Source organism: Caretta caretta, chromosome 18, assembly GCF_965140235.1.
Source record: "Caretta caretta isolate rCarCar2 chromosome 18, rCarCar1.hap1, whole genome shotgun sequence".
Lineage (NCBI taxonomy): Eukaryota > Metazoa > Chordata > Testudines > Cheloniidae > Caretta > Caretta caretta.
The window spans coordinates 17,538,310-17,561,108 of NC_134223.1; the positions used below are offsets into that span (position 1 = coordinate 17,538,310).

General features: G+C 39.6%; 1 protein-coding gene across 3 annotated transcripts in view; it reads right to left on the reverse strand.

The window, feature by feature from the left end:
• Positions 1–790: 790 nt before the first annotated feature.
• GNB1 (G protein subunit beta 1) overlaps positions 791–22,799 on the reverse strand; it is an 84,588-nt gene continuing 62,579 nt past the window's right edge. For 2 of the 3 annotated variants that reach the window (XM_048824768.2, XM_048824770.2), the window contains 7 exons: positions 19,482–19,545; positions 17,211–17,373; positions 9,515–9,581; positions 6,142–6,343; positions 5,330–5,546; positions 1,417–1,528; positions 791–941 (listed from right to left, as the gene is read on the reverse strand). In XM_048824768.2, coding sequence (XP_048680725.1) covers positions 1,422–1,528; positions 5,330–5,546; positions 6,142–6,343; positions 9,515–9,581; positions 17,211–17,373; positions 19,482–19,545 — 820 coding nt within the window. In that variant the 3' untranslated portion in view covers positions 791–941; positions 1,417–1,421. Of the gene's footprint in view, positions 942–1,400; positions 1,529–5,329; positions 5,547–6,141; positions 6,344–9,514; positions 9,582–17,210; positions 17,374–19,481; positions 19,546–22,799 lie in introns of all 3 variants that reach the window. The other variant, XM_048824769.2, reaches the window with a different exon arrangement.

Genomic DNA, 22,799 nt, shown 5'->3' on the forward strand with positions numbered 1-22,799 from the left:
CAAAAAAAAATTTTTGTTTAACTTAGAAAGTTTAAGATCATTATTTTCAAAACATTGATTTGTACATCATTTCATACACAAAGAATTGACTTAATACCCAAGCGCAGGACAGGTCTCTTTTGAAAAACAGAGATTCCTGGTTGTTGAGACTACGGGGTAGTGTTAGGGTATATAAACTGCCCTTGCAAGTGGGGACAAAGTTTTTTTTTGTTGTTGTTTTTTAAATCAGTGGGTTTGGGAGTGGGTGGGTAGGAATTGAGGATTTGCATTTGTTACCCATAAAAGGTGAAAGGTTCTTTAAACAAGCATTCAATACCATGTACAGCATGTGCTTGGTTACCTTACTTCTTAACATTATTCTATAGATGCCATGTTTTGTGCAACAATTATTTGTGATACTAGACAGAAATAAAAAAAAGTAGGGACTAAATTTACAGCATTAACAACCCCAGACGCTCTGGGCTAGGACTCCCTTGTTTTACTCATTTATTGACCATAAAGAAATGTATTTAAAAAGGAAATGTGGAAAAAAAAAATGAAATCCTTCTACAAACGTGACTTGAAAATTTGAAACCGTGTGAGATAAAACAAAGTTCTCAACTTTAACTTGAAAACTACAGTGAAGTTAAGTTTGTTTCACAATTATGCTCAAGTTTACTTTCTGGTCATGCTTTTATGATAGTGTTTCTTTTTTAAATTCTCAAGACAAAAAATGGTCCCAAACGGAATGCACAATTTCATTTGCTTACAACTGCAGAAATTCTTCTTTGAAAAGTAATTGTGCTCTTCATTTCAGCAATAGGAGACGGTAAAAGATCTTGCCCTTTGAAGTTTTGAGGAGAATGGGGGGTCCAAGTTAGTATGGTTGGATTGGATATGCTATCATTTTAGTTTTCAACCGTTGGAAATGTCTTCCAGTCACGGTGGAGTCCGTTGCTTGTCTGACACACAAAAAGTTTTGTTAAAACTTACGTTCGGACACTAACATTAAGTTCTAAGCTGGATGAACTAACTTCTGTGTCTGGTAAAACCGTTTATTCTCCCACACCCTCTACTCTATCTTCCCACATCAACATTTACATCCATTATTTTTATTTCACCGTTTTCAAAAGATTTAATAATATTTACCAGCCCAGATGTGAAAGCCATTAACCCACCCTGTACCATGATGATAATGAAAAAAGTCAATGATACCTATAAAAAAAATTACTTCCCCTTGGCAAGTAGAATTTTACAAGGCAGAGTTAAACTGCAAGAAGTTAATCTTATTTCTAGTGTTTTAAATTAGTTACTTTTCTAAACCAAACTGTGAGCTTGTAGCATAAAAGCAGTTGCAATGTACATTTGAAATGAGAAAAAATGAGATTATAAACAAGATAATTAAGGATGTTCTTCCCTACCCTCCCAAATACCTACAGACTTCAGTTCCAGATCTTGAGGAAGCTATCCCATGACCCTGTTGCTACTGCCATACCATCGTCAGTCACACCTAAGCAACTGACACGGTTATCGTGGCCAGCAAGGACACCTAGAAATTAAACAAAATACACACGCATATTACAGAATCTTGATGAATACATACTTCATTTCAAGCAACTCAATGATAAGGGCTTGTGTGTTTGTATTGGATACTCTAGTGATCAGAAGAATGGAACATTAACTTGGTTTAATATTTACACAAATCTGATTTTGATAGTTTTCTTTACCCCAAACTTTTGGCAGTATTCACTTGGAAATGATTGTAGTAGCCAGTGAGGGACTCCCAAATGAAGAATATGACAACATGAAGTGTTTCGGAGTATCAGCCGTGTTAGTCTGTATTCGCAAAAAGAAAAGGAGTACTTGTGGCACCTTAGAGACTAACCAATTTATTTGAGTATAAGCTTTCGTGAGCTACAGCTCACTTCATCAGATGCATACTTTCCACAGTATGCATCTGATGAAGTGAGCTGTAGCTCACGAAAGCTTATGCTCAAATAAATTGGTTAGTCTCTAAGGTGCCACAAGTACTCCTTTTCTTTTAACATGAAGTGTGTTAGCCACAAGATTTTCACTTGATAGGAATAACCTTCAATAATCACGTCAATTACAAAGTCATCACCAGTTTCTCAAAATACTTCTGACAGCACACCCCAAGCAGTTTTGAATTCTATATTTATTAGTCCATTGCTGCTAAATTCAATTACTTCCCCTCCTACAGTGTTATAAGTGTTATTTGTCTTGTAAAAAACCCTAGACTATAAAAAATGCAGAGTTAGGCTGGAGCATCTTAAACACACTTAATCTTGCATGAGCCCTAGCCCTCCTTTTGGGATTACAAGCACATGTATTACGAAAAGGCAAACAAAGACCGGCCACCTACCTTCATTAGATTTGCTACTATGGAAGATGCTTCCATTCAACCAATATGTTATTTTGAAAAATTGCATTGAGAGGGACTGAAAGAGACACTTACACTTAAAAAAAAAAAAAAAAGTAAGGGAGCTGTAGAACTACAGCTCTAGTTCTAATACTGTAGAAGTATTAGAGAGTCTCCCATTTGAATCAGTGGGCTTCTTAATACAATGAATTCTGCATTTCTGGAGCAGCAGACACATGAAAAATGTACAAGTGGTTAATAGCATCTTTAAAAATTCATAGTGCCATATAGGAAGCCTGCTGTCACTGCTGATGAAATGGCTCGGAACTCTTCTAGGGCACATTGTAGAAGTAGTGTGATACACTAGAAGTGTGTAAAACTGAGATTATAGTTGTGAGATTTAATGTAGCAAGACCCCAAGCAAAGTACCCGAGGAAGCTTGAGCAGTTAATTTGTGACCGATGAGTCAATGCATGTTAGGATTCTAACAACTGATTGCACACATCTGCAGACTGTCCTCCCTTCCTCCTTATTAAGTACTGTTCTCCTTCGGACTCTAACCACACTGGTGATTCCTTTTCCCATTCAACATCCCTCTACGGTGAGATTTATGCAGGGAACCAATAGGATTTCTGGGAGAGTGGGAGACAGATCAGTTGTGGTGGTGCATCTATTTTCACCCTTCCACTTTCCCTGCAGGAAGGACATGCAAAAGTCACTGCCTCTTATCACCCAAAAAAACAACCCCAACAAACCAGGAAACTGCAGAATCCAGGACTCCCAAGATAAACACTACCCTAATGAAACAGATTTGTACTGAGGCATGGTAATTTATTCTATAGGGACTGAAAAGTAGTTTTTCCTACTTAAAAGTCAACCAAAAGTACAACCTAGTACATTAGTAAACAGGCACTGAAGACAAATCACACTGCATTAGTATAGTATAAAATCAAAGCAGGAAATGGAACTAGCATTAGTCATTTCAACAGGCCAGCGAACTCATCGCTTCCTCTTAATCAGCTTCAAAGAAAAGAATGGTCATCAGGGACCAAATATAGTTTTCCCCAATAGAAAAACTATGAAGTGTAGTAATATGTCACTAAGAGTTCCCTAATCTGCTTGGATCACCCACCTAATAGTTTATCACAAGAAATTACTGGAGTGTTGGGAGCAACACTACCATGGAGATACAATAATTTACAAACTGAAATCCTGCAGATAATCCAAAAGCAACAAGTAACACCTTGTATTCATCTGTTCAACGCATTCTCTGGTGGAACAGCAAGTTACTTTATTTCTACAGCACTTGATTTAAAGCCAGTAGTAAGGAAGATAACACATTTATGAAAGGAAAATTCTCTGCCTATCAATATATGCTATTTCAGACTACCAATTTGTTTTCATTTCCATGTCTCTTTTTGGCCTCAAGTATCAACTGTAAATCAAGATTTCAACTGTAAATAACCACTGTGGGGAAACCTTGAATAAGGTGCATTTGGACAGCATAACCATGTTACACTTATTTGAAAAATACGTTCCTGGTACAATTAAAATCATAAACAGCACTGAAAAGTGAAGTAACCCGCTCTACACATCAGATGAACTTTGAGCTACTACTGTGCCAATCTCTGCACTGCACTGATAGAAGGTACATTTGTTGGGAGAGGCAGGGGAAGAAGCAAGCCATGGGAGCACTGCTGTTAGACTACAATGAAGGTACTAACACCACACAGAACGTCTCTGTTGCTGGTGTCTTCTCTATTCTGAGCACAGTCTCCCCCTCAGCCGTGATCAGGTTTGTACCAATTTTTGTTTATTACCTTTCTCCAGATGCTAAACAGAACCTAGCTTTTTGTTCTTGTGCTCGTTCCAAGAATTAGAAATACTTTCTCCATTAATCTATCTAGTTCCTCCTCTGTACATTCTATAATCATAAGCAGAAACTTTGTGGTCATTTATGATAATTTGTACTTTCCCTGTTCTAATATCTAATTAGTTTATATTTTAGGAACTGATGGCATCTATACTAGCTGGGTTGGTAAATTCAATACCCATCTCCTCCCATTCATTATACCCCTAAATAAAGTTACATAACCTCTTTTTCCTTTTCTCTTATTATGCATTTTATAAATACTGCCACAAACGCACATTATCCAGCTATGCCTTAAAGATAAGGTGTCATGTTAGCGAAATAGGTACTGATACCCTTACTGAGATAAGGTAACAATAGCATAAGATCCTCCCTGACCTTTGACAGTTTCTTCTTCCAAAACATGCAAAGTCACATTTCATATTAAATACACAAATAAGGCAGCTTTAGAAAATGTGGAAGATGAGGTAATAAAGGGCGAGTTTTTAAGAAGTACTATCTAGAACTGTTTGCTATGTGAAGAATTTTGAGGTAATAAATCAGTGGCTACAAATCTCTGCTTGACATTTACACTACCTAAAAATCAGTGCAAATTCTCAGAGGAATACTAAACAGCTTCAAGCACTGCAGTACAGCATAGCAGCCAACTCTTAACCTGAATTGTTTCAGTGAATTACTAATGACAATTATCTTCATATAACTATTACACAGTTATAGACCCTCCATACATGAAGTGATTAATAGTAGGTGTTTCATAAAGTGTCAAATACGTTTAAACAGTCCAAGTGTAAAATAAGCTCTTTGAAGGTAAAAATATATTTAATTTTCCCAGATGTCATTCTTTTACTGAGTTCTGTTTGCAGAGGGTAACTTTCTGTTCTCAGAAACCCCATATTCTTCACTAACATTTACAAATCTACCAGCATGTTGACAACACAAGTAAAATACCTTCACCTGGGGTTATCTCACAGCAGACCACATTATTGAGTTAATTACAGTAGGCTAACAGCACTGTGCTAATGTTTGATAAAGCACTGTCAATAGGTCACCCCTTTAGGTGCAGCTGATAGTATTTAAAACCCAACACACAAACTATTTACCTGCTCTATCAGCTTTCAGTGTGTCCCAGACGTTGCAATTAAAGTCATCATAACCAGCTAAGAGGAGACGTCCGCTTTTGGAGAATGCTACAGAAGTGATGCCACAGATGATGTTGTCATGTGAATAAACCATAAGCTCCTGGTCAGCACGAAGATCAAAGAGCCTGCATGTGGCATCATCGGAGCCTGTGGCAAATGCATTGCCATTTGGGAAGAACTTTAAAACAAAACAAAGATATTATAGAATAAGATACTTTGTGTTTTGCAGCTTTTGGGAACAGGGCTTTTTCCATTTGGCCAGCTACTATGAAATCTTAGATAATGATCTAGCATGTTTTGCACTTTCATTTGGTACCGTAGAACACTCATGCAGGCCAGTCGTCTTATGCCCAGAATTGGGAGCTAGGAACTCAAGATCTACTCCTGGCTTGGTTTGACTTTCTTTGTGTTCTTTGCCACATCCCTTTGCCTGCATGTTTCCCTATCTGTAAAATGGAGCTAAAAGTACATTATCTCCATCACAGAGGCACTAATGTTTTTAAAGCCTTCTGAAGATGAAATAATAAGTATTACTATCAACAAAACTTTAGTAACATACTATTTAAGCACCTAACAAATTGCCATGTACTGCAATAAACTTTATGCAATACAATGAATTGAATGTAGTTTTGTCAAATGTGGAAAACACTGTGTTTTGGAAAAACTATGCTGTAATACTACAGGATCCACTATGTGTTAAATTCTAACAGCTGACTGCAGAGTATACATCATGAATTTAAATCCCATTCCCCCAATTCAGAGTTCATACGCACACAGATGGCATTGATGTCTGACTCGTGGCCAGTGAATGTTTGCCGACACATTCCTTCTCTAACATCCCACAGTTTGGCAGAGGCATCACAGGCACCAGAAACAAAACACCTGGCATCAGGAGCCAGGGACAAACTCATGACATCCCCGGTGTGTCCAGTAAAGGTGGTCGTCTGCTGGCCAGTTTCAATATCCCAAAGGGCGCTTGACAAAAGGGGGGAGGGCAGAGGGAGAGATAAAATGACAAAAATTAGAACCATCAAATAAAACTGATTTTTTAAAGTAAGTCTCGCAGTACATTACCAGAAGTTCAGACAGTGTCAGACAGGGCTGGTTAGCCTGGACTTGGCTGGTTTGTCACTTGTTTTCTCTGGTTTAATTTTTGTATTTAAAATTAAAAGGGGGAAATTAATCCCAAAGTATGTGGGAAGAAGATGCTCTCCTTTGAGAGATTTCAGTATATCATACACAAACTCTCAGTCTTTGCCTTAAAAAGGCACCAGTACTTTCAAATGGAGCCACATATTATTTCTGGTTACAGAGGATCTGCTTCTTGGCTGGGTTACCAGCAATATAGACAGCATAGTGACTAATGTTCACCATTGTTGATACATGGAGTTCTGTAACATGGCAGTGCTCTAACACTAGCATAGAGCTGCTTTAGAGTAGCACCCACTACTGCTGCTATAGTTAAGGTTGAGTCAGTGTTTCCATTTTTGAGGCTTTTTGAGGGTGTATAATTCAGCCAGAATAATTCACTGTTGCCTCATGGCTGTCAGTGCCCCCACTTTTCCATTGACAGTAAGATCACCACAGTGACAATCACATAGTATAAAAAGGGGATGAAATACTGACTGCATCACCCACAAAAGCAGCAGACTTTCCAGAGATGTTTAGAAGAAAGCATTTAACTTGTCTGTTCTCTTTCCCAGTAAGTGAGCATAATGTAGAATTCTGCTTTGGCTTAGAACCAGTGCAGAAGCCAGTTTTCTTGTTTTCAGGTTCCCTGGTTATGTAAACCATATGTTCAGTAATTAATTCTGTATCAGCCTTCAGTAGTCAGTTCCAACTAGGATATGAAATTTTGCTTAGTGTTCCAGCCCAAATCCATTTGCAGCTAGAAAACATCATGCCCTTCATGTCAGTCTCCTCTTTAGTTCCCCATTCTAGGGGAGTGCAGGTTTAGAGGAAGGAGACTACTGGCTTCCTCCTTCCATAAATGAAGAAAACCATCAGCACAAAAGCAGAAGTTTTTTCTTAATAGAACCAGCTTTCATTATGAACCATGTGTGTTTCAGAAATACATATGCAGAAAGAAGAACAAGACAAAAAGGAATCCCTTGCCAGTAGCGAGGCCATAAGAAAAGGCCAGAATTTGTGTACTCAACACCCTACCTGGACTTAGAAAAATTATTACATGCAACAGTCAAAACCTGCTAAAGCTATATAATCAAGTACAAAGAGCATCACTTTAGCAATTTTTGGTGTATTTAAAAAGGTTTCCATTCCATTTTGAAAAATCATGTTAATATTAAAGAAATTCATGTACAATCAACATCCATCTTAAGCAGCCACTCAAGAAGGCCGTTTAATAGGAGGGTCCTTACGGGACCAACATAACAGTAGTGAATGTCTTAGGAAGACTTCAAAATAATTGCCGTAAGGACTGCTGCCTAGTGGATGTCCTACTATTTTCTCTTTAAGATTTATTTATTCAGTGAGTGAATTTTTTTGTTTACATTGAATTTTTTGATAAAATGAGTATTTATTGGTTAAGCAGTTGTTTAAACAGGCCACACTACAAGCAGCACAGAAATGCTGTGCAAGTCCAGAAATAGAGCTAACTTTGGGGTTACCTTTCCAGTTCTGATGGATTAAAATTAAATCCATTTTAAGTAACAATTCAGTGAAAACAGAACACAGACTGAATCTGTTGAACATCTTGAGTCTTGTTAAGCCTTATTCTATAGATCTGTTACCTAAAGGGGCTTTTTCTTTTGTTGGTTATGGCAGAAGAGCTAAAACTACATAAAAAGTACAGCCCACAAAAACGAGATTTCTTTGCTAGTGAGACTAGAGCATAACAACCTCTAGAAGCAAATGCACTACAGACAACTCCTATAGGAGAAAGCATCTATAAGTGTTTTAGCTGATCTCTGAAAATGGACTATGGAGTATAGAAATTACAACAGAACATTATGTTTATATTAAGCCAGTGGACCACAGAATAGAACATTTTTCAAAGACTGATTATTTTTTAGTTTTGTAATTAATGTTTTGTTAAACGTTCAGTGATATTCCTTTAAAATTCACTTCTGCTAACTTTTTGAGAAGATTTTCTGAAAGCTATTCATAATCTTACAGATTTAAATAAAAATAATTTTACCAATGTGATTCAATATTTAATATTTATTTTCTATAATAGTACTACAGAGCTTAATGGAAAAAAGTCATTAATTCACTCAGCCTATCCTTCCCCTGACAACCAATTGTCTATGGATCCATAGTCCATCTTATCACCAATAAGAACATATATGATGGACTTCAAAATTTGAAACAACGAATCAGTAACAGAGTGCAAAAGAGAAGTGCAAAATGTTGGGGGGGTTTAAAATGGCACTGGCATAAAATAACTGTAAAACATGCACTAATTGTGACTCTTTACTGCCTGTATACATCAAGTTCACTCCCCAATAATTTGATAATGGATATTTAAAAAGTACACAAGACTCAACTAAACAGACATTACCATTCTGTGGGAGCTATTTCTTCTGATCAGACACTGGTCCATAACTAACCATTGGTACAGGAGACTTGTTTGAAGCTATAACTCCAAAATGTATCAAAATCCATATTGTCAAAACTTTAATTCTTTCCTCAGTGAGCCATAATTGCTCTGAATGAGCTCTTATAGACCACATGTAAAGAGTTTTACATTTTAAAAATATTGCATTCTTTTTATCAGAGATGTTAATAAAAAACATCAACGATGAAAATTACTTAGCACATAGGTCTGTCAGTACCTAAATGGTAAGAAAAACCTATGGTCTGACAAATGAAAAGGAAAAAATTCGAAGTCTGGGTCTTCACACACCCAATGCATTTTATTTAAAAAGGGGGTATTCAAAAGCATAGTTTGTAGAGCTTAACAGCAGTATTTCCATTTGCAATTTCCTCTAAATTGCAAGCCATTAGAGGTTTTTATCCAGGCTGTCCTATGAGATTTCTACACCAAAGACTGCTTACATAGGATTCATACAGCACTAACACTATTGCTATTACTAAGTGTTATGACAAGTTCCCCCATAATATATTATCTATATTTTTGAATATGCAGCCATTAGTACAAATGTTACAGTTCGTAACACTGCTTACCAAGTGGTGTCTCCAGAGCTGGTAACAATTTGATTATCATCCAGGAAACGGCAGCATGACAAGTAACCTGCAAAAAGTAACACATGGCTGAACAAAGCCGCAAATTCCTGTCTACTTTTCAGATTGAGTTGGTCACGTAGCGAAGCATCTCCTGCACATACTGGGCAATGTCTACGCTGCAGTCAGAGATGTGACTGCAGCACATGTAGACATAACTCAGATAGCTTTGATCTAGCAAGATAAAATAGCACTGAAACTGCAGCAGCCTAGGATAGCTGTCCAAGACCATAACCTGGGCCCCAGGTGGGCTTGTATATAGCCTTTACCACTGTGGCTTCATTGACACTGGTACACAGCTAACTAGAATATGTCTACATGTGCTGCAGTCACACCAATGACTGCAGTGTAGATACACTCAGACAGGAAACCATCAAGAATAGTCAGAAATTCCACAAGTAGTACTGATCACAGTAATTGGTTAAGGACCACTTTAATTTATAGACTGAATCTTACAGCAATCTGATGTTTGCTGATCTGCTTATCCAAGCAAAGAGTAAAACACTAGAAAACACAAAAAGTCCATTTGGTTGTTAAAGAAAAAAGAAGAGACCTAAACGAACAGATGATAGTCTTTCACATAAGACTAGGATTGAAAATTCTCATAGGTCTTACTTGAGACAACCTGGGCTGTGAGCATCATAAGGATTCACATTCCAAGCAGAAGAGAGTGTGAGAAGAGATGTATCTTGCTTCATAAGTACGAAGACAACAAGAAGAGAGGAAACTGGTGGCCTTATACACAAGGGCAACAAACCCTCATGACATTACTTGGATCAATCTAACTCTCCTCTAGGGGGAAGCTGCTCTCTTGGGGACCAGCTGTGACTAGAAGAGCCCCAGCAGAAAGAGGGAGAGCACTCCCTGAGGAATGCAGGGGGGCCCCTCCTCCCAAGGCTTTACCCATTCATTAGCCAGCCAGAGGAGGAAGGGAGCTGACTCATCCCTTGCTCTCCCTTTTCATTAATTTAAATCCTAGCTCAAACTACAGGGAGCCTCTTTTTGTTTTATTTCAGGAAACTCCCCACTCCTTCCCCATGACTGTAGTTTTAAAAAAAACCGGTTACTCATCTTCTCGTAACTGTTGTTCTTCAAGATGTGTAGCTCATGTCCATTCCAATTAGGTGGATGCACAGTCGTCGGGAGCTTCTTCCCCTAGCACCACCCGTCTGATCAGGTGTGGACCCCCTGGAGTGGCGCCTTCATGGCAGTGAAAATAGGTTCCTGCCGACCCGCCGCCTCTTCAGTTCCTTCTTGCTGGCTACTCCGACAGAGTGGAAGGCGGGCGAGTCTTAGAATGGACATGAGCAACAAATCTTGAAAAACAAGAGTTACGAGAAGGTAAGTAACTGTTTTTTCCTCTTCAAGTGCTTGCTCATATCCATTCCAATTAGATGACTCTCAAGCCCTAACTAGGAGATGGAGTTGGAATTCATTGAATTGCTGATTGAAGCACCACTCTGCCAAATGCTGCATCGTCCCTGGCGTGCTGGGTAATAGCATAAAGTGTGAACTGAGGACCACATCGCCGCACTGCAGATCTCCTGGATGGGGACCTGGGCCAGGAATGCTGCTAAGGAGGCCTGTGCTATTGTGGAACGTGCCATTAGTGCTGGGACTGGAACCTTTGCCAGCTCGTAGCATGCCCCAATACAGGACATGATTCATGATGAAATTCTCTGTGACAAGACTGGGAGGCCTTCCATTCTATCCGCAACCGCCACGAACAACTGGATCGACTTACGGAATGGTCTTGTACATTCAGTGTAAATGGTCTTGAACGTCCAAGGAGGGCAGCCTTTTGTTCTCTACTTTCTGCGTGAGGCTTAGGGATGCAAGTTTGGGAGAAAGGCTGGATGACGCCTAAGCTGTACCTTGTCTTTATAAAAATAATGGTATAAGGGGGATGGGAAGTTAGGGCTTTAAGCTCCAAGAGTCTCCTTGCTGATATAATAGTGACTAGGAAGGCCACCTTCCATGAAAGGTAGAGCAATGAACAAGTCACCAGGGGTTCAAACGGTGCCTCTAAGCTCCTGAGGAACCTCCTCCACAGCTCCCGCATCGAGGAGTGTTTGGACCTCCTACGTGAGAAAATGCTCATGAGAAGGGTCCTTGAAGAGGGACAGGGAAGGGGGTAGCAGGGAGGGGAGGAGCAGAATTAGAGAGAATATCCCATTTCTACCGTGCGAAGGACTTAGTGGTCTGAAGTTATCTGGGACCAAGAACAGTAAAAGTGGGACAGACGGTTCAGAAAACAGGGGGAAGGATCCAGTGAGTAGACTAGTGCATTGCCCTTGGGCACACCTTCAAAAGGCTTGCTAAGAGCCTGATAACTGCCTTGATGAGCTCTGGCCTTGGCTGGGCTTATGCCTACCATTCCTACCCCGCTTCCTTGAGAAGTCCTGCCTGGGCTGGGGAGGACAGAAGCGCTGCAGGGGCTGAGGTCTGAAATGATTTCGCTGGGTAGCTGGGGTATGTAGCCCCAGTGATTTCTATGCAGCCAACGAATCCTTTAGGCTGTGAAGCCTGGAGTCTGTCTGCTCTGCAAAAAGGCCCATGCCTGCAAAAGGCAGGTCCTGAATTGTTTGTTGTACTGTCTGACCTGGCCGCACTCAGTGTGGGTGAGTGCCCCCGTCCATCTTCTTGTGCTGCTTATGTGGCACCAGAGAGTGCGAGCGGTGCTGTACTGCCTCCTCAGGCTTCGGTGCTAGGGAGCACTGGTGCCAAGGGTCTCTATAGCCAGGAATCCTTCCTTGGCCCCGTTTCACGTACAGAGGCCGGAGCGCTCTGCATGGAGGTGCTCAGTGCCGGATCCTGACAGCTGGAGCTGGCTGGTGATGGAGGGCCGATTCCAACAGGATCTGTTTCAGCCTGAAGTTCTGTTCCTTTTTAGTCCTTGGGCGGAACTCTTTACAAATCTTGCACCACTCTGTTTGGTGCGCCTCCCCCAGATACTTGAGACAAGATTCGTGGAAGTCGCCCATTGGCGTGGGCTCGTGGCAGGTTCCACAGGGTTTAAACCCTTGGGACCAAGGCATGCCCCACACCCCAAAAGGGGAGAGGGAGAAACCCCCAGCTCCTAGTTAAGAAACTATCTTAAACTAGGTTTCAGAGTAACAGCCGTGTTAGTCTGTATTCGCAAAAAGAAAAAGAGTACTTGTGGCACCTTAGAGACTAACCAATTTATTTGAGCATGAAAAGCTCATGCTCAAATAAATTGGTTAGTCTCTAAGGTGCCACAAGTACTCCTTTTCTTTTTATCTTAAACTAGAAACTATTTACAGAAAACTGAACTACAAGGACTAGGGGAAGCACTTGCAAAGGCAAGCGATGGCAGTTCTAACAACTGTCACTGGTGGTAAAAAGGAACTGAAGAGGCAGCGGGTTGGCAGGAACCTGTATTACCACCATGAAGGCGCCACTCCAGGGGGCTCCACAGCCGACCTGATGGGTGCTGCTGGAAGGATTTTCCCCTGACGACTGTGCACGCGGCACGCACACACCTAATTGGAATTGACATGAGCAAGCATTCAAAGAACTGTTTTTGCAGATGCTGCAGGTCTTACTGATCACTTGCTTTGGGGTGAGGAAGAAATTTTTTTCTTTGTGTTGTTGCCAAATTAGCATAGGCCTAGTGGGTTTTTTCACCTTCCTCTGAGCATACTCCATGCATGGTCAGGTTAAACAAGGAAGAGGATTTAGTAATTCATGGTAGTACTTGGTAGTAGTAGGGATGTTAGTTTGTTACAACTTTCAGCCAGTTTCCAGTGCAGTTAGAAGGCTAAAAGGAATGGCTCCCAGAAGTGAAAGACCTGGGATTTTGCTGAGTGGCCTTGTGCTCATGGGATAGGGGGAGACCTAAGTAAGGTCCCCACCTTTTAGTCCGATCTGTACCCTTCACTGGGGGTGGTCAGATTCAGAAGAGCAAGCTGAGTCCTAGGGGTAGGTCAAGGAAAGTCTACCCTGAGTTCTGGGTTATATGGGAGGAGCCCTGTAACCTCTGCACTGGAACCATTTAAAATACAGGTGACTAGGAGGGTAGTGCCCCTCCTCTCCATTAAGTACAACAGAGTTGCACCCTGTTGCTTAAAATCCATCCGTGTCCGTCCTCATTCACTGCCAAGTCCAGATCCAGATGTCACCCCCAATTACAGCTTTATTGCAGCAGTCCTGCTTAACCCTGCACTAGAAGAGCAGTTAATTAAAACTGACTCTCTAAGATTTCACACTAACAAATGAAACCAATCACCTCTTTTGATGCATCCTTTCTCGGCGTCTACAATATAGTATAGTCTTTCACCCTCTGTAGAGGCCATATTCACCCTGCCATGAACCCACATACTGCATTTTAGTGATCTTACTAACTTACAGGGCCCATCTCTAAAAGAGGCCACTGAACAGCTAAGATATACTGTAAAGATATTCTTGGCTTTTTATTGCTCAAATCTTTTTTTTTAGGATTTTGACATGCACATAGGCTGCATCATGGATACCCAACAAAAATGCATGTGACAGCTAGTTCCATTTTTCTTTACAACAGATATTAAAGAAAAGTACATTTTATGGATCATGGTGTGCTTGGTTATCGCAACTACTCAATATCTGTTTTAGTGGTCAGTCAACATCTCTCTATTTCAGACAGAGTACACAATTCCAGTGAACCAGGTAGCTAATCCATGCTTTGAAAGAAATGCAAGAGATAAAAAGAAGTTAAGTGCCATCTACAATATAGTTTAACACATTTTAGTTATTCTTTTCAACAAACAGAAGCTTTGGAAGGTTTGCCTGATTATAACGATACATGTATGAATAACCTTGGTTTCCTTCAATGAACAGTTTTCAGAGGGTTCCCTTTACATATATAGGCAGAGGCTTGATCAGGCAGAAAACCAGCAAGAGACACAGCTCGCCTGATGTTTCCTCTTAGAGCTGTTAAAGGTTTTTCCGGAGCCATGCTGGCAGCCTCTGGACTAAGAGGACTCTGTTTTGCTGCATCTTGGGATTTTGTTCTTTACAGAAACAAAGGCAGCATAAAGATGACACACAGTTTCAGGGTTCCAACCTTGACAGATATGACTTATTACAAGCTGATTCCCTCCCTCAGGTTGCTGGGTGTATTATTACTGAATCTGCAAGTGAACAAAGGCTTGCTGATGTAACACTGAGTATGTCACATACTATGATTATAAGCACATAGCTACTGAAGTGACTGGCACTATGTAATATCTAAGATAAACAGAGTCCTGTTACGTGCAGTCCAGAATCAGCACAGGCACTCTTTGAACCAAAGTTCCAGCCCAGACCTCAACAAGGAAGATATCAAGCCAATTTACATCCTATTTCTGAGTGGCTACTTCTTCCCATTAAAATCTTTCAGCTTCCTTTCCTTTTCCTCAACCGCACATTTCTTCAGCAGGTAGAAGTCACTCTAATGAATTACCATTTCAACTTCTGCTGTGATATGGGATGTTACAATGGTCTTGGACTGTAGAGGGGGAAGAGAAAAATCCTGAGCTCATCTCCTCCGCTTTTAGCTGCCTTGGTGGATCTTCTTATTTCAAGGAAAATGGAGCCCTTATATGGGTCCCTTTGTTCTCACAATCATAGCTCATTATCCAGTTTAACTTCTTTTTATTTCTAGTTATCACAGTCATTAGTTACTCTGATGAAAAAGAGTGGGCCAGATTCTGTGCTGCACCTCTGAAGAGAGAGAACCCCAGGAGGGCCAAATGTAGCCCTGTAGTCTCCAGGATTCTGGCATGGCCCTGATGTAGGTTAGAGAAACCCCAGAAGAAGCTGTAGCGCAGAGTACTCCGACCACTTTCCCTCCCTTCTGTCCACTTCTACCTCCAGCACAGGGCAGCAGTGTAGGACAATCTACACCAACGTAATGCTGAGGGGCAATTCCCAAGCATCCAGTTAAACGAGCTCTGTGCCCTCCTCCTGGAGGCGGAGCCACTTTAAAGGAGCCACTGTGGATCCTAGAACACTGGGCACTACAGTCCTAGTTTTTAGAGATTAAAAGGATTTTTTTAAGGCTTTCAGATATTTCTATGGCCAGCCAAACATCTCTACAGACTTCCAAGAGCAGTAAGATACAAGTCATTCTGAGGTTTAAATCTGAAGTTCAGGTCAGAGGTTCTTAGATGTCAGTACCCTGAGCAGCCAAGTAATTAATTTTGGGGACTCCAAAGGAATTATCCAGTATCAATGACTGAACATGTGGGGACAACAGGGTGGAATGTGGGTAAGTACCTGCAAAAAAAAAGGAAGACCTTGAAAAACAGACCATGGTTTACACTGAAACTCAAAGAACATTACTTCTGCCTTCCAGAACAACGAAGGTAATTTAGAGACCAAGACTGGAAACAATGGGCTTGATTTTCAGGAGGTGCTCGGCCCCCACAGCTCCAGGTGAAGGCAACGAGTTAAAAGGGCAGCATCTCTGAAAAAATCAGACCTCAAATCTTTGGGACCTAATGAAAACCCAGCAAGCTTGTCTAGTTCACAGAAATAAAAATTGGCACCAGCAGCCAGTCTGAGATATCTGATATCTGCAATCAGATAAATAAATAAATAAATAAAACAAATGCATGACCAATTAGGTTTCTCTCTCCAATTTGAGTTTGTAAATGTAGTGTCCTTTCAATATCAGGAAAGAGCTTGGATACAAAAAACAAAACAAAAAAAAAAACCCCAAGCTTTAAGCAGATATGCTATACTGTAGCAGTTTTACTTTCCATAAAGAAAAAAAGAGTTGCAAAATGAAATAATTCCCTTTTGTAATCACTAAATCTTCCCCTTCATGCCTTCCAAAGACTAAATATTTTGACCAAACTACATTAAGCTTCCTAGGATATGGTTTTACAATAAGAGCCCTCTCTAATAAATCAGCACCAACAATGAGGTAAATAAAGAATAATTTAAGACTGTGGACAAAGTGTAAGAGGTTGGGACTCATGTATTTAAGAAAAAAATTTTGTCCCATTTTCTGCCACAATATTTATTACATATAACAAGAATTTGATTATTTTCAATTTGGGCAATGCTGCACTTGGCAACATGTTTTCTGTAAGGGATCATTGTCTCTATTTGGGGACGTGAGCAATAAAGATTTATGAAGCTGTTAGAAAGATTGGTGAAGCCATTATATTCATTATTTAAATGTTTAAAGTGTTGCAAAAGTTGTGAGCAACAAAGAACAATTTTTGAAGAAAGATTAAAAACTAAAGATGTATAAATTGGCAAGGTGATGACTGATTTTGGCATGGGGCGCGGGAGGAGGGAATGTCACCTATTTGAAAAGTGAACACACAAGGGGGAAAAACGTATTTAACAAGGTGCAAAAAGGTAGACACAAAAGCTACAGGATCACACGATGATACTTAACTTTCTGGTTTAATATTAAAGAAAAATGTCTTGATCGAGACTAGTCTATGGAGTAGTCTTTCAAGGGAAATGATTGAAGCCTCATTGCGTGAGACATTTCAAATAAGACTGGACTGTATGTTGTAGGAAACCAGTCCTCTGGCATTGCAGGATTGAGTAGATGACCTAATGGATCTTTTCCATATCTAGTGTTCACGATTCATCATGCATTCAGCTCACAACTAGTTTACCCTTCAGAACTGATGCTCACCTGTGTGACCAGCCAGCTCACGGCTGACACGTACATTTCCTTCACGAGTTTTCAGGTTGTAAATGGAACAGATGTTATCAAGACCACCACAGGCCACATAGTTTCCAGAGGGGGCATATGCACAGGTCATCACCCACGATGAACGCAGAGGAATGGCATGGACCTGGAGCAGAGGCAGAATACATAATTTATCTTTAAGTCAATTGACCATCAGGAAGTTCTTATTTATATCTTCTCTGTAACTACACTACTCTCTCTTTAAAGGTAGCAGGAGGGAGAATAATGAAAAAGATGAAAAGTCCTTGTACTCCAAGGGCCAACCTTATTTCAGAAATAATTTGCGCATTTAACTTGTCAAAACAAATAGTATCTTAATTAAAACTTCAGAGTTGCACTCTAGCAGAGAATCCAGTTTAATAGGTAGCGCTATGAAAAGCCACAAGAGCTAGTCAATGGTTTTATGATTATAGATCGAGCACTATGTTTTAGCTTGAGAAAACACACTGGTGCTCAATTTATGGTAGGTAAAAAAACGTTGATTCCAGGATTATATATGACGAAGGAACAACAAACAGCAAAAAAAGACTTACTTTGACCCTCTTTTAATCGTGCCTTAAAACCCACTTCAACACTTACCAAACAAGTTAGCAAACCAAGGCCTTTCACTATTTAAACAAACTCCCCTTTTGCTCCCACATGCCATATACTAGCCTTCGTTGAGTAACCACAGTCTTATTAATGCTAACCCTGTCCTTCCTTCTCTAATCCAGACCTACTGTCTTCTTATTCCTCTTGTTGCACTGTGTTTGAAGTTAGTTTGTAAACTCCTTGAGGGATGGATCATGTTGTTATATCTATTATGAGGCTCTGTGAAATATCCCTGATTTCCTCATATTTCTTGACTAGGGATTAGAAAGGTGTTTGTCCCTCTGTGCATACAATCTCCATCTATAGCCATTACAAATCCTGCGGTAATGGGTGTGATATAAAAGTACAAATAGCAGAGTAATGCTCTGTGCTAAAAATACAGCCAACTAATTGCAAAACATGTATCTTCTACCATGAAGCTAATAAAATGCCTCAAGATGGTTGTTCAAATCTCATCCCTAGGATAGAACACATTTACGATCGCATTCTTTATTACTACTAACATCGTGCACAGCATAATTGCAATGAGCACTGCTTAGCCATAATGTGGTGCTAGAATATTTTTAGACAACCTGTTTTCAGCTGTAGACAAACTGTTTTCAGGTGTAAGCTATTCAACTATTAATCAAAAACTTTCTAGTAATAAGAAGATGCCCTCAAATTTCCTGGATTGGAAAGTCTTTCTTTCACTGAGTGGATCTTGTTTCAGGGGGATGATGTACTTGTAACTAGAGCACTTGATAAAGAATTCTATTTCTGACTCTACCAAAGACTTCCTGTGTGACCTTAATCAAGTAGCAACATCTCTGATTCAGTTTTCCCAATTCTAAAATAGGGATGCAAGTCGCTGTTTTCAAGGGATGTTGAGTGTTAATTAATGTTTTCAAGAATATTGAAATCCTAATATGGAAATCACTGTAGAAGTATTTTATTTCCTATTTCTGCACTGTCTTTTTCAATTAAAAACAACACTTCTGCTTATTTAACTGCCATTTACCTGCTGAAAATTTTTATTTTAAGTTCTCCACAACCAGTTTTGTAATAATTTACAAGTATTGTTTTTTCATCCTTCATGGAATTTATTGGAGAGCTCATAACAGTAGCCACTGGACACCAACCACAGCCATGTGACCACAAACCTTCTGTAACCCTTTTTCATGTCATGTTACTACAGCCAGAAAGAGACCAGTCTCTTACCTGCATTCTTGTAATTCTCTGCTTTATTACAGAGCCCCAACTAGTATGGCTGTGCTTTGTCTCACATCGCACATTTCTGGGAAACGTTTGCTAATTAACTTCTACTCCCTCTGATGACAGCTGCTCCTGCAGCAGCGAAGCAAAAATACACTCACTGAACAATGAAATATTTTTAGTTTCTCGGAAGCTGGGTAAACATATTTTATATATAATTAATGTGTGTGTGTATGTATGTATGTTATACAGACAGACAGTAGCTAGGTCTCTAACCACATTGTTTAAAATCATAATTTTAGAGGTCAGGTGTTAGGCCTAAACTAAGTTTTGGTTGTATCCCTTTAAGAGCCAAGGTAGGTAAACAATATTCCTCTCCCTTGTATTTTCAGTCAAATTTTAATTAAGCAGCAGTATGTCAATTACTCTCACCTTGTTTGTGGTGTAGCTATCCCAGATGATAAGTTTGCCATCCTGGGAGGCACTAACTAGAAGCCTGGAGAGAAAATAAGAACGAACAAAAACAATCATTGCAGGCAAATATGGAGAAAACAAAGCCAATTAGTTTCAAATGAAATGTTATCATAACTACTAAGATGTTTACATGAATGCTTTAAAAAAGTACAATGCAACATCAGTATTCTTTTAAATAACGTGCCTCATAGAAACAAGAGCAGATGCACTTCATGTTAAATATTACAGCAGTTAACAACAAAGCAACTCAATAGTTGTTGCAATGTTATGTGGTTAAATCACAAGATAGGAAGTCAGGAGATCTGGGTTCCATGCCTGACTACCACTGACTTTTGGAAAAGTCACCTACCGCTCTATGCCTTCCTTTCCCCAAGCATGGTATTTTTATTTTATTTTTTTTAAAACAATTTTTCCTCTCCCAAAGACAGCAAGAAGTTCACTTTTTTCTGATTGTCAAAAGATTCAGAGGGTGGGGGTTGGGAAAACGCATACAGAGTTATTAGTAAAAGCCTATTTTAACTGCTTCCCAGTTATTCTCAGAAGTTCATCTTGTTTCCACATACTTTGCATTGTCTTCTACAGACCTTCCTTATTAAAGGAGTCTGGGAAAAGGACCTGAGAATTCTTCTTCCCACCCTCCCCAGCGGATGATCTACAGATGCACAAATCAGGAGAAGGAGAAGTAGCGAAAATAATCCCTAAACAGCAGTGATGTCTCTTGATCCCTTTGAAACCTTGGAAATCACAGTGATAGGCACACTTAAAATAGGCAGACCCAGCTAATTATTTGGACCCATCTTCCCAATTTCTGCTTATTCTAACACATGGTAAAAAAGGTTGTTTCAGGATGAAAGCCAATAAATACATAAAAATAAATAAAATCCAGTGTCTGAGTAGAGTTAAAACCCAGGCCGACAGAAAATTTAGTTTACAGAGAAGTACTCTGCATAGAAGGGTAGAGTGTAGGGAAGGAAGGGGTGGTTTTCTTTTGTTTCCTTTTGGGGCGGGGGAATCTCTCCCCTCTCAATGGAGACAGACTGAAATACACCATTTTGTCAGAGTGGTATTCTTGGTCTAGTTTAAAATATGAGCTTTTGTTTCCAGGCTTCTTTTATTTTTTAAAGAACAGCTTTTCTAACGCCAAGAACAAAAAAAGTTCAGATTGCAGGAACAATCAGACAAAAACAGCTGAGAGTGCCTTTTTCTGTATTAGGGAAGCAGATATAAAATAGAGTTCAGATATGTAATATTTCATGCTCTGAGTCCTGACCTTACACATTTTCTTTCTGACTTATTACTGGGGCTAAGAGTTTGGCTATTCATCTTAAAAGGTTCAAAGTATTATGCCAAAGCACCACATCATTTCAATTTCCATCTTAATATCTGTACGTGCAAACCTAATTCAAGTGAAAAGTCCAAGTTTCAACACACAAGTACTGTGTGATAATACCTAGTGTAAGAGAATACCGGTCGTTTTCTAACTTTCAAAGCTGCTACTATCCTAAGAGGCCTTTGTGAAAAGTGTCATATTTAATTGTTTATTTTAAACACACACAGTCATGAGAAGGGTCCACATCTCAAGCCAAGTCTCTCCTTTTAAAGATACATTCATTTAAAATCCAGTGCCTGGCTATGACAAATCACTTAACCAAACACACTACTCTGAGCTTGCTATTAGATCGTCTATTCACAAATCTGACTGCTCTATTTTTCAGATTATGGTGTCAATACAAGGGCTAATTTAAACAGTACAATTACAAATTTGGGGTTAAGGACTTTCATACTGTGTGTACACAGTGCCTTATCCTTAATTGGGGCTTTTACGTGTTTCTACAATACATGCTCAGGGTGGTCACTTTAGATAAGCTATTACCAACAGGAGAGTGGGTTTGTGGAAGGGGGGGAAAGAAAACCTGGATTTCTGCTGGAAATGGCCCAACTTGATTATCATACACATTGTAAGGAGAGTGATCACTTTAGATAAGCTATTACCAGCAGGACAGTGGGGGGGGGGGGGGGGGGAGGTATTTTTTCAGGCTTTGTGTGTATAAAAAGATCTTCTACACTTTCCACAGTATGCATCCGATGAAGTGAGCTGTAGCTCACGAAAGCTTATGCTCAAATAAATTGGTTAGTCTCTAAGGTGTCACAAGTCCTCCTTTTCTTTTTGAGAATACAGACTAACACGGCTGTTACTCTGAAACCATAAAACATGGGTCACTTGCAGGTTTAAATGGCAAATTCTCTGTAACTTGAAATCTTTAAATCATGATTTGAGGACTTCAGTAATTTGGGCAGTGGTCATAGGTCTATTACAGGAGTGGGTGGGCAAGGTTCTGTGGCCTGCAATGTGCAGGAGATCAGACTAGATGATCATGACGCTCCTGTCTGACCTTAAAGTCAATGAGTCTCTGAGAAAGAGTTGTGGCTGCGTTAGGCTACTCTGCTGTGCACAGGTAAAACACAGTTGCGTCACTTGAGTCTGAGTTTTGAACTTTTAATCCAATTTAATGAAAATAACCTCTAGTCAGCTCCCCTTAAAATTGAGTTTGCTGATAAATACTACACTTACCTTCTGCGGATAACAGTATTACCTGATTTATCTATATATTAAAACTTCATGTCATACACTTTTGAGCCTTCTACTTCCGCAGGGCAGGAACCATGTATCTGTACAGTAGTGAACGCTTCTAGCACTTAATTAAAATTTCATTTAAATGTCACTAATTTCAAAAGCTTTGTTTCCAACAGATTCCATTTCAAGTAGCATGCCCTGAAATTTGTTACAAATCTTCACACTAAAACTAACAGAAAAAGGAGATAGTTTTCTCTGACCTTTCCATTTTAGTAATCTCAGGTGTTACTTACATCTATTTATGGTAACACAAACAACAATTTTCAGATTTTCAACTTAATTATGTCCCTTCAAATGACAGCATAATCAGTAAAACATTCCTACTGCATAGTAATCTTTTGAATCTCTCCTTTATTGTTAGGGGTATCGGCGCCTCCTAAAAAAGGATAAAGCTGTTTCAGAACTTGGAGGGGATGCATCATGTGTCAATTGTCTCTAGTGAAAACAGCTTTGCCTGGAACTTAAAATGTAAGTATCGTGAGTAGTGGTGTCTGTTTCCTACATGACTTTCTAAATATGCTAACAGTCAGAGTTATTTCCTGAAAACTGTATAAACAGACTGATTGGAAAGGGAGAAAATGCAGTGGGATGGAGATTGTTTGAAGTCAGATTTCTTTTTAGAAATCTGAATGAATTTAGTG